Raw genomic sequence first — 15,510 nt, 5'->3', positions numbered from 1 at the left:
CTTATCATATCCATAGTCTCATTGTGAGCCCGAGACACAGGGTAGTTTCGTTATACAGCCACTAATTGGCTGAGAGTGTATCTGCAACAGTAACTTAATAATTTAAACTCAATTCTTAAAAGCATAAAATATTTACACATATCCATTTATGCTCCATAGAGACCCCAAAAAGTTGCTACTGCACTTCGTACCATTTGCGATTTGTCTGAAATCAAATTAATGTACTTTTTTCTTAAAAAATAAATGAATAAATATTTGAAGTTATCCGCAATGTCCACGTAACGTCGTTTGGATGGTCCCATAATCCATTTATATAGTAAATAAAAATATATATTTTTTACTTGTTGCGCATGTCATCGGCCAGTTTTACGCTTTGCTGGTGTCCAATCAACCGAATTCGTTAGTTCGTTAAAAAATAATAGTTTTCAGTTCAATAGCAAACGAAAACAGGTCCGAGTGCTGCAGCAGAATGATTCACTATGAAATACCTGCACCACAGATCAGCGGCATGTAATAGAAATAGTTGAAACGAATGTTTTTTTTTACATTGAGTAAAAGTCAGAAGTTTTGCTATCTCTAAGCCTTACCAAAACCTTGTACATAATATATAAAAATAAACATTTAAATATAGTTTCACAAACCTTTTCAGAAACTCTTCATACCGCATATACTTTGGCATATTGAACACTGCACAGAATAAAAGATAACCTCCCCTTAAATAAATACAACTATATTCTGCCAATCAATACACATTTTAAAAGCTACCAACCGTACAAGAAAATAAGAACAAAATATAAAATTCTAAATTGTCACGACTATTCGTAAACGAATAACAAAACGTAAGCTAAAAATAACTTTCTATAGCTGCATATGATATTTAAATAAGTACAAATAAACGCGATTGACTCTAAACAAGTGTCGACCCGTAAGATATCCCTTTTTTAATGTATACAAATGCAAAGTTTTTATTTAATAATGTTTAAGTTCTTGGGAATATTTTTGGTTGGCAATGGGTAAGCCGCAAAATGAATCTTTTTGCTCGATATTTCAATCGATTTGTATCTTTGGCCATAAAATTGTTCCCTTCATTTAGTCGTGTCCACGTATATTTCCCCAGAGTTGGCAAACTGAACTCTTTGAACAGAAATTTGTTAAATAAATTATATGATCTATCAAATAAAATTAGTTTTGACATGAAATGAGGATAATGACATTACTTGAAAATTCCATATGTGCTGAACATATACATATGAAATATTTTACTTATGCATTTTTATTACAAGCATAGCCCCATAAAAATGTTCACGCAAATATTCAGTATAAAAAATTAATTAAACGAAAGTTATATATGCTACGTTTTCAAAAAAAAAAAAAAGTGATGAAAATGCCAATTTAAAAACAAAAAAATACAAAGATCAAACCAACAACTGCGAGCAAAATGAACTAAACCAAAATTTTGGTTGCAAGCACGGCTCGACTAGCAGATACCCTCCTTTCAAATTTGTCAAAAAGTTCGTATTTAACTATTTGCTAATGTTAAAAAATGCGCGCCTATTGGAAAATGGTTTTATGCTATAAGTCAAGGCCTCATCATGAATAAGAAACTTGGCACAAGTCATTCTTATGCCCTTTGGCCAGTTTACAATGTGTGCAGGGTATACAAAAAAAATGTAACCAGCTTCACTTAAAATGTATTTTTGCAATTTTAATGAAATGAAATGCATGTGGGCTCAGGCTCAGCGGTGTAAATGTAAATGCGCCAACAGACACGCACGTCCAGCACCCGCTCTCTATCCCAACAGCCCGGCATGCCTTTAAGGGTTTTTTTTTTGCTGCCTTCTGTATGTGTGTGTGGGTGTGTGTGTGTGTGTCAGAGTGTGGGTGTGTGTTTAAATGCAAATTACATTTCATTTCATTATAGCATGCGGCATTTTCACGTTGGGCATGAAATAAGAATGCAAAAAGTGCTGCATGCGAAACGAGTTTAAAATGGCGGCCGTTACCGTTAGCAAGCGCTGTGAACGAAGCCTTGAGGCACGCATTAGACTCTGGCACAGTTAGAGCCGGAGTCAAAGCCGGTGTCGGAATCGGAGTCGGAGTCGGAGTCATAGTCCGAGTCGCCGTCGTAGTGGCTGCCAGTTGAATTCACCTACCCACACACACCAACACACACACACACACACACATTCTTGCACAGGACGACAGTTATGAACATTCACGCTAATGCGTTCTGAATGCTTGAGCATTTAATATGCCCTGTAAATGCCTTATATAAATGTGTATATAAGGATTTTGTTTAAAAAAACTACGTTATAATATAAACTGAAAAAGGTTTATATTGATATATTATATTTTATAATCTTAACGAGTTTGTTCCAAAACAATTTCTATTCGGTAAAAAAAAAACACCTGATTTGTTTGCTCCAGCAGATAGTTAATCGCGCGCAGGGTATTTAATAGTCTATACGCGTCCGTTGCAGCATGCCTGCTTGTTTGTATATATAAATAACTCTAAGCAAGTGTTGCACATTGGAATGGATAGAAAGAAGCTGTCCCTACTGCTAATATGCAGCCTCGTGTTTGCGTCTCCCTTCTATTTCCTGGAACCGCGCCCGTCTCCTCGAGGCATGTGTCCCCCCCCCCGCATTGCACAGGTGCGTTGTATTTTTCTGTATTCCCCCGACGTTGCTTTGCATTGGAAATTAAATTACGTTTAAGATTTAAAGTGCAGTGCACAAATTTCATTTATAGTGTGCTACTAAATATAATGAATCATAATCAAATTTGTTCCGAAGAAGAAGAAATTGCACCCAGTTGCTTAAGGAAGTGGCTATGGGCTCAAATTTAACTAGGCAAGAACTGTGCCTCAGTTTCCGTAAATGTGTTAGACATTTATTGAATTCATTTCAATTGCGAAATCAATGATTTACTTGAGACCAAATAAAAAAGATGTTTGCTGACCAAAGGCTGCTTTTCAGCCAATTGCAATTTAATGGTCTGCTTGAAAACTTGTTTTTGACTTGAATCATTTATGGCTGTACCCTGACCTAAATTGTCCGAAAATAAACCATGGATAGCTTTCAGTTAAATTACGTATACGCACTGTGTCGTACGGAGTGCAAGGGTAAATGTTGCTAATTTAGTAGCACACGCATCCCGCTCCAGCCCCGTCACCCACAGTTGTGCCATTCCGGTGGCAATCCCTCTTAAAAGTATGGGCCATAAAGTTTTGCAGCAACTGCTAACCCAACAGCACGCAGTGCATATTTCGTTAGGAAATCCTTGTAAGCCACAAAAGACTTGAAAATTTGTGCGGAGCCACAAATTTCATGGGAATAAAATTGCAACGAAACAAACTTGCACACACACACACACACTCAGACACACAAACACTGGCGAAATAATAATAAAAATAAAAATAAAACAACAACAAGTTCAGGAACAAGAAAACAACATCAAAAGAACACCGAAAATGCAATCGAAGTAGAAAGCACTCGAAAAAACAGCGGCAAATACCAAAAACGAACGGGCTCTCAATAGACTGGAGGCATGGTTTGGATGAATGGAACTGAATGCTGGAAGTGCATCAGCAGCACCAGCAGCAGCAGCAGCAGCAGCAGCAGCAGCAAACCAATCGATTTAGCATTGCGTACTAGTTTCCAATTAAAAGTTTACTAATTATTTCTAAACTTTTGTGCAGCGATCAATGAGCATTGAGCATGCAAGCCACAAACTACCAGCCAGAACTTAGTCGAGGACAGCCGGAAAATCCGGCCGCAAATTGGTTACGATTGCAAGAGTGTGCGTGTGTGTGCGTGGGTACGTCCTTTACGATAAGTGGGCCTGACCAGCCGATGCCCAGGCAGAGTCAGCCATTTGGTTGATGAGACACCATGTCCTCGGCATGGTCAACATCGCCTGCCAGTAATTGACTATGCGTTGACTTTTGTTAATTTCGCTGCGTTATGGTCCGAGTCATGTGTTTGCCAGTGCCGCCATTTTGTTGCCATACCACACACACACACACACCCATACACTCCCATACACACAGACACGCACTCATTAGAACGCTTGCATTGAGGAGTCAATCAAAGCGCAAATCGATTTCCGTGTCATCCATTTGGGACAATGACTCGCTGCAGCGGGTTTCTGGTATTAACAGCAATTGCATTTCGCCCGTGGCCATGTTGATTGTAATCATTGGCTTTGCCTCATGCCGTCTGCCCGACATGCCCATTATTTTTACAACCTAACGAGTTTGCCAGGAATCTGGAATCTGAAGTGCCAAGGAAGTTGAGCAACGGACAGGTAAAGCCTAATCCAGTCTACTTAAAAGCGCACTCTGCATATATAACTAGCTGTAAACAGTTTAGTAGATCGATCATATTTTGCCTGATAAGAGCGGACAAATCATTTTCAATTACTTTGTCAAGTAATGATCAAGCACTTCGGAATGCATTTCACTGGCTAAATAAACAGCAGGAAAGTCACATGACAAATAGTTCGAGTACAAATAATACAAGCACTGCTGCGAGTATCTGATAGATATCAACAAAAACCCCATATCGCAGCCCAATTGAAAATGCGCTAGCACTTTGCCAGCGACCAATATTTGTTATTGCAGTCCGCCCGTTGGCCCGGGGGCGAAACGGGCGGAGAATTGTGTAACTGCCAGCACATTTGTCGTCGATTTGTTGGTGTCATTATGCCACGGTTTGGTGTGAAGTATGGGGTTGGATAATGTTCGTGGCCGATGTTGACGCACTTAACATTGCAATTTGCAAGCCCTGCTTTATTTTCTGACGCAACACGCATCGTATACGTAATGTGCACCAAACAAACGTCCACCTAGCACATTTACACAACAATTCAGCCCAGCCACGCCCTCCACTCGATTTGTTCATTGTTTGCCAATGTTTGCTTATGTGCTGGTCGCTTAATTATATTTGTGAGCGGCGTTTTGTACACATTTTCTGGTCAGTTGCCGAGCCCGGCCTCAGACAGACATTTTTGTAAATTGTTGGGCAACATTTAATTGTGATTCATTAAAAAAGATTATTTAAATGTTGTGCAATCAATTTTCATATTTGCAGTTATTTGAATGTAATTAAACAAAACTTAACAAAATTGTTTGGCATCCATAAATTAAATAATTTGCAGAATTCTCAAATATTTTAATTAATCAATGTCAAATTGGCGCAAATATTGTATAAGCTTTTAATGCTGCCAAAGTCATCCAAATAAAGACAACAATCAGAGCTGCAAATCCAGAAATAATTTCCAGTAGTTCGAATCATGAACTTCCTTTATTAAAGCTTCATAAAGCTCGCCTTACACATCCTTTTACCAAGGTTTTGGATGAAGTGGTTAAGTATCTCGTGCATCATTGAAAATTTAAATGAAATTTAGGTTTTATATACAATATATTTGTAAATACAAAATGCGGGCTAAATTTGATATCAAGCCCAAATTGGCATCTACCCAATATGGTTAGATAGATCCAATGCCTGCGGCCAAAGTTATTTATACCTTTGGACTAGGTCAACCCAAAAATTTTTTATTTAGAACGCTATATTTGTTTTTAAATATATATATTTTGTATTGAATTGCGTTTCAGTTGTTTTTGAGTACCAGGTTTGGTTTGAAGTTCGGTTCACAGTACAAAATAAATTGAACAAACCGAGGTCCAATTCAGCCTTGATAAAAACACAGCACATATGAATATCATAGTCTGTTTGATATCAGTTTCACAGCACCTGTTCAAAGAGGGACTTGAAAGCAATTTCGTATGAGAGCTGAATGTATTTGCCAATAAAACTTACATCTGTTTTGTTTGAGGCCAATTGGTGTGCAAGTATTGTTAGCAAACATGATTGCAAATACTCTATATAAGTGAAAAATATATCTCTGGTAATTCTATATATCGAACCTTATAGTACATGCTCTATTTAACAAATGACTTGTATAAACTGCTTTGAAATGCATTTAACTCCAAAAAAAAGGGTGGTTGCTTCATGGTTGCTTCCATTGTTATTTTGTGCAGAGATATATAAATATATAGCTTTATATATATATGTATGTATGTATGTATGACTTGCACATTTATTGGCCCGTTCCTGTTGCTGTTGCTGTTGCCTTGCTCTGATTCTATTTGGTTTGTTTAGACATTTTTACAGTTGGAGCGCACTGCGTGTGCCGCATAAAGGGATTGGGTACTGTCGGCCCGACAAACTTTACAGCACGTGATCGCAACAACCATAAACAACAACACGCACACAGACACACACACACACACGCTCAGACAGACACACTGACTCACAAATGTAAACACACACGTTCCCGCGTTATGACATTTTATTGGCAGCATTTTATTTGAAACGCGTGAGTCGCAGGCAACGTTTTGCTTTTGTTTTAGTTTATTATGCATGGTATGAAGGAAGCCACCATAAAGTGGATTGATGAGTCGGTCAGAGAATAATAAAGTATAGAGCATACGTGAATTAGTTTATAGAGAAAACCTGTTTAGTTTGCCTTCAATGAGACAATATATATTCAACTGATGTGCGGATCATATTTAAAGTACAGCGCACATTTAGTTCACTGCAGGCTTGGGAGAAAATGTTCGCCAATCTTTAAAGCAAGGATTTAAATGCGAGTGCAGCTTTTTTCAAGCATGTCGAAAAGTTTTGTTGCCTGCTCTTGACGCTGTGTGGTTGTGTAAACAAACGACAATGCAACACGTCAACACGGCTGGCAGTTGCAGTTTTGCGCCTGTGCACTAAACATATTTTATTTGCTCACACATTGAGGAAAAGTTTTGCCATTGCCAGTGGCTATGGCCGCCATTGGGGTTAAGGAAAGGCAGCATGTTTGCGATTTTCATCTTGTACGAGTTTATTTAGTGCCTGCCCCGTGGCTCAGCACAGCTCTCAGCTCTCGCTTGGCAGCCCGTTTGCAACGTCATTTTGTATGGAAGTTGAACCGAATTGCGGAAATACCAAGCTTCTTCTTCTACTACTAGCTGCTGCTGTCTGCCGGCATCCGAGTTCGCTCAAGTCAAATAGTCAAACTGTCAAACTGCATGTCGATATATTCTTTAGCGTCTATTTTACTCTGCCTTACTATAATGATTTCAGTTGTCAGATGTTGTTGCCCGTTTGACGGGGCGTATGCGCAATTTTCCAGCCTGATTGAAATAAATCGTCTCAGTGCCTGCTAGCGTGTGAGTGCTTCTGTTTATGCTCGTATTTGTGTGTGTTTGTGGGTGTGTATGTGTGTGTGATTCGGTCACATTTGGCATGACCTGCTTTTTATTTATTTATGAAATTTTCCTGCTCTTTCGCAGGCGAGCCAATTGACATTTTTGTGCATTTATTGCAAAATTGTTCTGTTCACAAAAAAATATATATATATGTGTATTTGTTATATGCGAGAGCTAGTCAACCTCTGGTCCGATTGATTTACATAAAATCCCCACCTATCCCACTTTCTAGCTTTAATCGGTCAAACTGTCACTCAGAATAAGCGTGCAGTTGTCCTTGTTGTTGAATCCTTGTTCCTTACGCTGCTTGACTTTTAGTAACTTAATTCAACTTTGCTTGTTCCTTCGGCTTAATCCTTGACCATTACGCACAAGTGTAAGTCGGCCGGAAGGCGGTTTAAATGTCTTTAAGCTGCAACTTTATCTGCTCTTCTGTGGAAATCTCAGTGCTGATTAATTGGCGCCTCTTAACGCCGTGGCTTACCACTCAAGTGCCGTCGGCTCAGAGATTTTATTCACTTTACTCACAACAACAACAAGTAGAACGGCAACAACAGCTACATCTGTCGACTTACAGTTTTCCTATCCCCCTTGCACAAAGGTCAAATTAATAACGCGTTTTACTTTTTGCATCCCTCGACACAGTTCTTCAACCAGGGTCAACGCTGCTCTGGGCTTGGCAATTCTCAGGGCATACAACATGAATTGAGTTGCATTTTTAATTAATTGAAGCAAAACAGACGCACTTCGCCACGGGCTTCCCCTTTGAAGGCCATCGGTCCATCTTTTTGAATTGAGGTTAAAGAATTTATGAGCCAATTTGATTATGTTTACTTTCTTTAATAAAAAAAATATTACCTTTCTTTACAATTTAAGGCAAATTGTTTATTTCACAGCACTCGACCCACTCACCTTATACTCCCAAGTAAAACGAATCTCAAAAATAAAATTCCATATTATTTTTTCAGTCTGCTTTTGCCTTGCTCAACGCTTTCTAAATGCTTTTAAATTGCTTGATTGCGTTTAAATTTCGAACGACCTTAAAGTTCACAAGAATTTCTGATTTAATTTGACAAATGGTAATTTCTTACCAAATATTTTCCTCAAAAATTTCAATTTCAACACCCACAAATAAAATCTCCAATAAACATCATTTGGTTGTAAGCAAAATCTCAAAATTCATTTGTATCTTCCTTGTGGCTCCTGAACATATCTTGAATATTTGAAATAGCCACAAATGTTGATACGAAATAGTTGTGAAAATGCGATCGAGCCAACAAAATCTGTGGAAAATTGGCTAATGAGCTGAATTTAGAAGCAATGCTTACGATATTTTCTAGTTGCCAAAGGTTTTACGGTCTTTAGCACATTTACTTCAATTAGTAGAAAGGCTTTAAATGGCAACAAGGCTAAAATGCTACAAAGTACATGATATAGATACAATTGTGTTTGTTGTGTAATTACACAAATGCATTTATGTTGCACAGAGACCGAAACACATTCACACACGCACACACACACACACACACACACAGACATACACAAAGTTGCAGACGTTTTGTATTTGTGCAGCCATTCAGAACAGAACAAAACACAACAAAACACAAACACAAGCACACACAAAAGTAAGAGTACATAAAGCAAAGTGTAAACAAAATATGTATGCACATACATGTGTGCCAACATTTTAGATACACTCGGGCGCACACACACACACACACACACACACACACATGCACATAATCAGTGGCATTTTCATTTGGCTGCATCAGCACAAAAGCGAACCGACTCAGACTTAATTAAAATTTCATTGTATGTGGCTCACCTTTTACTCCTCTTTTGTTATTTGTGTTTTTTTTTTTTGCATTTACATTCTGATTTAACCCTTCGTCAGTTTAACAATTGTTTTTGTGTTAATGCGTTTGGCCCTTGTGTCATATATTGTTTGCCTGGACCCTTGAGACATAGACAATGGCCACTTGTTAGCCTTGTATTGTGGCCCGATTCTCTTTGCCAGTTTTAACTTTTGCAATTACTTTTTTCCCATTCGTAATTAGCGCCAACTGCAAAAAAGTGTGCTACGAAAATTTACACACACACACGCTCCCGTTTAGAGGAGATGGAGACACACCCTTGCTTGATAATTGGTCGCTTTTTGGGCAACTGAAATTGTCCGGGCCACTAATTTGCAAAATTGCTGAAATAATTGGCCAGTATGATGTATTTCATTTTAAATTAAACGCCGCTTCACTCCCGCTAACCGAAAGCCGCACTGCCGCAGCACCACAGCTCGACTGCAATTGGCAGCACTTTTAGCCACGGGCTTTACCCGCTTTTTTTCCACCAGAACGTCCACCAATATCTTTCCGCAAAGGGGTATTTAATATTTACAGCCAAGCCCTTAATATATTTTTGACTAACACTCAAAAAACAATAACTTCAAAATAAATATTTACAATTAAAATATTTATATTAAAATGTTTACAAACTCTTTTTAGAGAATAATTTTATTTGATTTTATATTGCGGTGTTCGCTTGCTTAGGGCATCTGCAATTCGTATATGTTGTGCATTCACTTTCTAGACACTTTTTGGCTGACTTTCTGCTGCATGCACAGTTTTTTGCCTGCACATAATTTAGCCAATTAAGCGCATTTATATATGTGCAAATATTAACAACGTTTGCAAAACCATTTTCGTGCATATTACGTATACGCCGCATGGAAAGTTGCTTTAAAGCCGCGCCGCCATTTTATCAAAGGAAACCAAATCTGAAGGCACGCACAATTTCCGTCGTAAAATCAATAATAAATTTCATAATGCATATAAGAAAATTAATGATGTTCAGGCCAACGCCTGCGTTGAATTTAATACGACCATGTTCTGGGTCCTTTGCCTGGGGGTCAGCACGCGCTCTGGCGACAACATAGGCGTATAGACATACATATTAAGCGAAAGCATATTTATCGGTCAGCTGATTTTTTCGAATTTGTTGTACTCTCTTTTGCATTAACGGCATCTCTGTCATCATTTATCATCGTTTGCCTGCATATGTTGGCCTTCAAGTGGATCTGGGCCATACCATTTACAGAGACGTGTCTGTGCTTAACGATGAAGTAGATAACTTCATGATGGAGCGTTGGGGCGTGCATCAATGTCGATTCATCTTACGCTCGCACGGCAATTAAATAAATATAATTCCTTAAGAACAAGTGATTGGTTTTATTGATTATCCGACAGAATATGTCAGAGACAACTTCTCCCCATCTCTCGCTCTAATGATAATCTTTGCCCAACAGTCTAACAAACTTAAAATGCTTTCTTCTTTTTAGCTTTTATTTTTGCATTTATTTCTTTAAAAACTAACTACAACGGAATATAGGTATGTGTGCATTGAACCTTTATTCCGCTTAATACCCTTTGATAGACTTACATGAAGTTTTGCCATTTTGGTGGCACACAAAATAGAAACTAATAACCACTGTACATCATTATCAAATCGTACGTTTGGGTATTTGTAACATTTTATGAGTGCTTTCATATGTGAGCTCGATTGCAGCTCATTTGCATCCATTCAACGAATTTTACAAACCATTGCACGATGTTGTGTCCCAAAGTGGATTTTCAAAATCAACTTCAAATTGGCAACCGACATGAGTCTGGTTTGTATGCCAACAACTTTAGTTCGTAGAGCCGCATCTATTAACAAATTAAGTGGAGTCTGAGTGTCTGTTTGTGTTCATGTTTGTGTTTGTGTTTGTGTGTATAAGCAATGTTTGTGTATTTGTATTTGTATTTGTATTTCCAGTTGTGCTCGCATTTGTGTTTGCGTTTGCGTTTGTGTTCACATGCAAATGAGAATATTTTACTGGCACTGCAGTTCATATAAAATGTCGACAAATTTACCGCGAAACTCGATGATTTGCTGGGTAATTGTGCATTGGTTCTTCAAACAGATCAAGCCCGTCATGCACTCTTTACTATTGCGTAATTTGCGCGAAATGCGCTTTTCCAATTCGCACTCAGCTGCTTGTCAGTGCCTGACGTTATTAGTTTGTTGCTCAAAATTGATATGTCAATCAATATTTTCGCTGATTGAACCCATTGTCAGTGACATGTAAAAGCTTCACTGTCGTACATAGCATTTTTATACCCTGAACCCATTAAAAATGGGTATAAGGGTATATTGTATTTGTGCAAAATCCAAATGTATGTAACAGGCAGAAGGAAGCTTCTCCGACCCCATAAGGTATATATATTCTTGATCAGCATCAATAGCCGAGTCGATCTAGCCATGTCCGTCTGTCTGTCTGTCCGTACGTATGAACACAAGGATCGCAGAGCCTATAAGAGCTAGAGAAATTAAATATGTGGGTGCTCCTAGTGCCTGCGCAGAATTTTGTTTCGGATAATCGATAACTTACTCCGTTTCCAAGCAATCGATAAAAATCGATATCGATATCTTGTATTTTGGGCAATTTTGGTAAATAATAAGAGCTAGAGTCACCAAACTTGACATATAGTTTCTAAAATAGAATATATATATGCATTTGATGTTGGAAGAAGAGGGTTCAGGGTATCCCCTAGTCGGGAGCTCCCGACTAGAACCTCTTACTTGTTTTGATTAATGTCCGCGTCAAGTATACTGCATGCATGCACATCAGGAATAATAACTAAACGTATCTGATTCAACACAAATTGGTCCAAAAATAGTCTAGATATTGACGTACTCAAATAAATGAAGTCAAACGTCAATTAGAGACCAATCATAATACTTATGTTTAGTTTATCTCAATCTCTTATTTTATTAGCATTGGTTTTCCTCAGATAAATTTGTCTAAAATATTTCAAGCTCGTTATTTTAAAAAGCCAACAAAGAAGGCAAATAATAATTTAATATATTTTGATCAAATAAAATGTATTAAAAACGGTCAACACAATACTTGTACAACTGTTTCCGTGTTATTGGGATTAATTTGTATGTTGCTGGCATTTCTTTATGCATTTTACTTTTGCTCAAAGTATTTGCCATCAATATGCAAATTGTCAGCTGAAAAATTCTTAAAATGCTTCACCTGCTATTTCGGCATACTTGACTTGTCTTAAATTGCCTTTTCAGCAATGGAATTTTTTCTCCTCTTTTTAGCCCGTATCCATTTCCGTTTCCATTTAAATTTTTTCCATGCGTGTGCATCCCAAAAGTGGGCAACTCTCAATTTTACGGCCGGCGCGTCGGAGCTGTCAAAGATAGAGAGGCAAGTCCCAAATTAGACATGCACCTTTTGAACTCACTTCAAAGTGTCGATAAAGTTAGTTGCGGCGCGCATGACACAAAAAAAAAACTATTGAGACTCGTGTAATTTGTGTGCTGGGGCAAAATTTTGCGAATTGAATTCTGTAGCGAACTTTTTGAGCTAAGCGAACTGAACCTGCTTTTAAAAAGGGAGCACACGACCTTTTTTGCAGCTCATGGCATTAGAGTGCCGGCTTTTGTGGTCAAATTGAGATGTAGGTGGCACGCACCCACATCAAAATTGGACATGTGCAGGCCAAGTGGGATACGGGCCACGCACACAATTCCCGCACAAGAAGTAATGCGATTACCAGACGCATTAGCAGCCACTTGCAGGCAAGCCAACATTATTTATTTATACCTTTATACACATTTCAGATACATACATACATTTTTTTTTTTGCGTTAGCTAATCAAAGGCGATTAGTGAAGCAATTAATTTACTTTTTTTTGGTAATGCGAGCTGGTCGCGCGACCCTTTTGATAGAACAGACCCAGACCCAAACAAAATGAGGCGCTCTAAGCCAAGGCCAAAGCTGGCTACAACAACAACAAGCGTAATAATTTGCTGTCATACTCGTCTAATTTAACGAACAATCTTTCTAGAATCTGTCCCAAAAAAACTTGCGGGCGGCCAAAAGTTTAAATTAAAGTGCTCAGCTTGGTGTCTGTTTGCGACTATGCGCAAACTTTTTGCATTACCCGCGCACCTCTCCAAATGGTTTTGAATGCCAAGCATTTTTGCTTTTTGTATTCACAGTCCAATCCAATTTTCATTTCATTCTTTCCAAAACTTGGCTGTTCAAAGTGAGAAAAATAAAATGTACAACAACAACTGACAAGGCGCCGAAAAGCGAACCGCTAAAAACAGAGGCCTCAACTTGCCAAAGATGACTTGCTTCACTTATTTAACAGTCTATTGGCTACAGATTTCTTCGGTTCAATTCAATTTGATTTCACCTTAAGAAATCTTGGCTAAAATATAAAAATAAATTCAAGAAATTGATTATATCGACTTGGAAAGTCTAGTAGACCACGCCCCATCCTTCAGATAATTTTCAGCACTTTTGAGCTATAACCAAAAAACGTTCAAAGTTCACATATTTGTATTTTTTTTTAAGGTATGATAATTAAATTAAATTCAAGCAGTCATCATGTCAAAAGATAAGAAAACGCAAAAGCAGATGCAAAAGGAAATTGAAATGAAAATGGAAAAGAAGTTGCAGGAAGCCAAAGACAACGAACAGAGAAATCTTGAACTGCAAGAAGCTGTACGACATCTGTCCCGGGTGCCCGGCAGCTGTCCCGTTGGCAGGTGCAACGAGATAGTATTCCCATCAAATATGATGATGCACATGCTGCACAAGCATGTATATACTCTGGGCACTACGAACTCTGAGATCTATGAGCACAAGCCGCTGGTCATGTGCTTTGATCCGACAGGCTACGAGCACGGCGTTAACAACTGCATGGCCACGCTCTTGTACGGAGGAGTGAAGGGCAAGCCGTCGACACAACCGGGCCTCAGCTATCTGAGCAATCCGAACTCAGCGCTTATTAACGATCATCACAGGTTTGACAATTATCTGCCCATAATGTTGATGGTCTGCCGTACCACCTGGTATGCCCAGCTCAAGGATAAGCAACTGGAGCGCCAGCTGGTCTCAATCAATGCCAACAAGGCCGGCATCTATGTCTTTTGGCTGGTCGCACCCAAGACAACTCGCAAGATCTACTACACATTGACTGTCTATGATCGTTACTATCTGAACTCGCGCAGTGTTATTCGCGTGGTGCGCGACTACACGCACTACCAGAATCCCAGCGAATTTCTGCCCAATGAGGACAACTATCTGTTGCTGCGCGACGCGGAAGTCAATGACTTTATGAGCATGAGCAAGACAGGCGCCAGCTCAGAGTCGAAGCTGTACAAGCTCGGCATACCCATAGAACTAATCATCTACGAAGATCCGAAAAATCCGCCTGTCCGACATAGCAGTCAAAGGGAGCTACAGAAAGCACTGGAGCAGGTACAAGAGCTATACATTAAAGACAGTATGCCACGCATTAAGGGATCTGTAAGACGCCACGCCGCGGGCACAGTGTCAAAAGCCAGAAAACCGCGATCAAATACAAGCTCCTCAACGGTATCTTCGATGAACCGCAGCTCGATGGTCTTCAAGTAAATCAAGTATATCTTAGTCTTTGTCCTACACTGCACATCTTCAAAATTTCAAGAGGCAGTAATTAGATGGTGTTTGAATATCCGTGTACATATCAGAAATGTTAAAATCCAATTGAAATTATGAAAACATAATAAATTCAAGGTCGATGAATCTGTGTCTGTATCTGTATCTATGTAGCTGTGTGTGTATATATATATATGCATTTATGTATCTGTTAATTTGTACAAGTATCTGTATCTGTGTTTCTAGGAATCTATGGATCTATTTATCTATGTATCTATATATCTATGTATCTATACATCTATGTTTCTATGTATTAACGTATCTTGGTATCTGTGTATCTATGTATCTGCATCTGTATCTGTGTAGCTGTGTGTCTGTATGTATCTGTATCTGTATGTGTAACTGTATCTAAATATCGTTGTATCTATGTAGCTCCGTATCTTTTACGTGTACCTGTACCTGTATCCGAATCTGTATTTTTATCTGTATCTGTATCTGTATTTATAACTGTATCTGTATGTATACCTGCATCTGTATATGTACCTGAACCTGTACCTGAACCTGTGTCTTTTACTGTAGTTGTATCCGTAACTGTATCTGTATCTGTGTATGTATCTGTATCTATGGTTGTATCTGTATGTCTGTGGTATGTGTCCACCTGCATCTGATGGGCTTTTCATTGTGTCGCTTATAATTAATTACAGTCATTAGCTGACTTCGCAGACTTATCACCTATTCCCCGTCGAACATCAATAATCGTACATTTAA

General features: G+C 38.6%; 1 protein-coding gene across 1 annotated transcript; it reads left to right on the top strand.

Moving 5' to 3' along the window:
• Positions 1-13,617: 13,617 nt before the first annotated feature.
• Positions 13,618-14,882, top strand: LOC115769666. The gene has a single exon (XM_030714582.1). The coding sequence runs from the start codon at positions 13,708-13,710 to the stop codon at positions 14,737-14,739; it is 1,032 nt and encodes a 343-aa protein (XP_030570442.1). The 5' UTR covers positions 13,618-13,707; the 3' UTR covers positions 14,740-14,882.
• Positions 14,883-15,510: the final 628 nt, after the last annotated feature.

This window comes from Drosophila novamexicana, unplaced genomic scaffold (genome assembly GCF_003285875.2).
Source record: "Drosophila novamexicana strain 15010-1031.04,08,12 unplaced genomic scaffold, DnovRS2.1 tig00000009-arrow-pilon, whole genome shotgun sequence".
In the NCBI taxonomy this organism is placed as follows: Eukaryota; Metazoa; Arthropoda; class Insecta; order Diptera; family Drosophilidae; genus Drosophila; species Drosophila novamexicana.
The sequence above is the reverse complement of the archived record's forward strand: the minus strand, read 5'-3'. Positions and strand labels throughout refer to the sequence as shown.

Bases quoted from the DNA above. Each gene is read 5' to 3' on its own strand.
- LOC115769666 (XM_030714582.1), top strand. From the start codon at position 13,708: ATGTCAAAAGATAAGAAAACGCAAAAGCAGATGCAAAAGGAAATTGAA.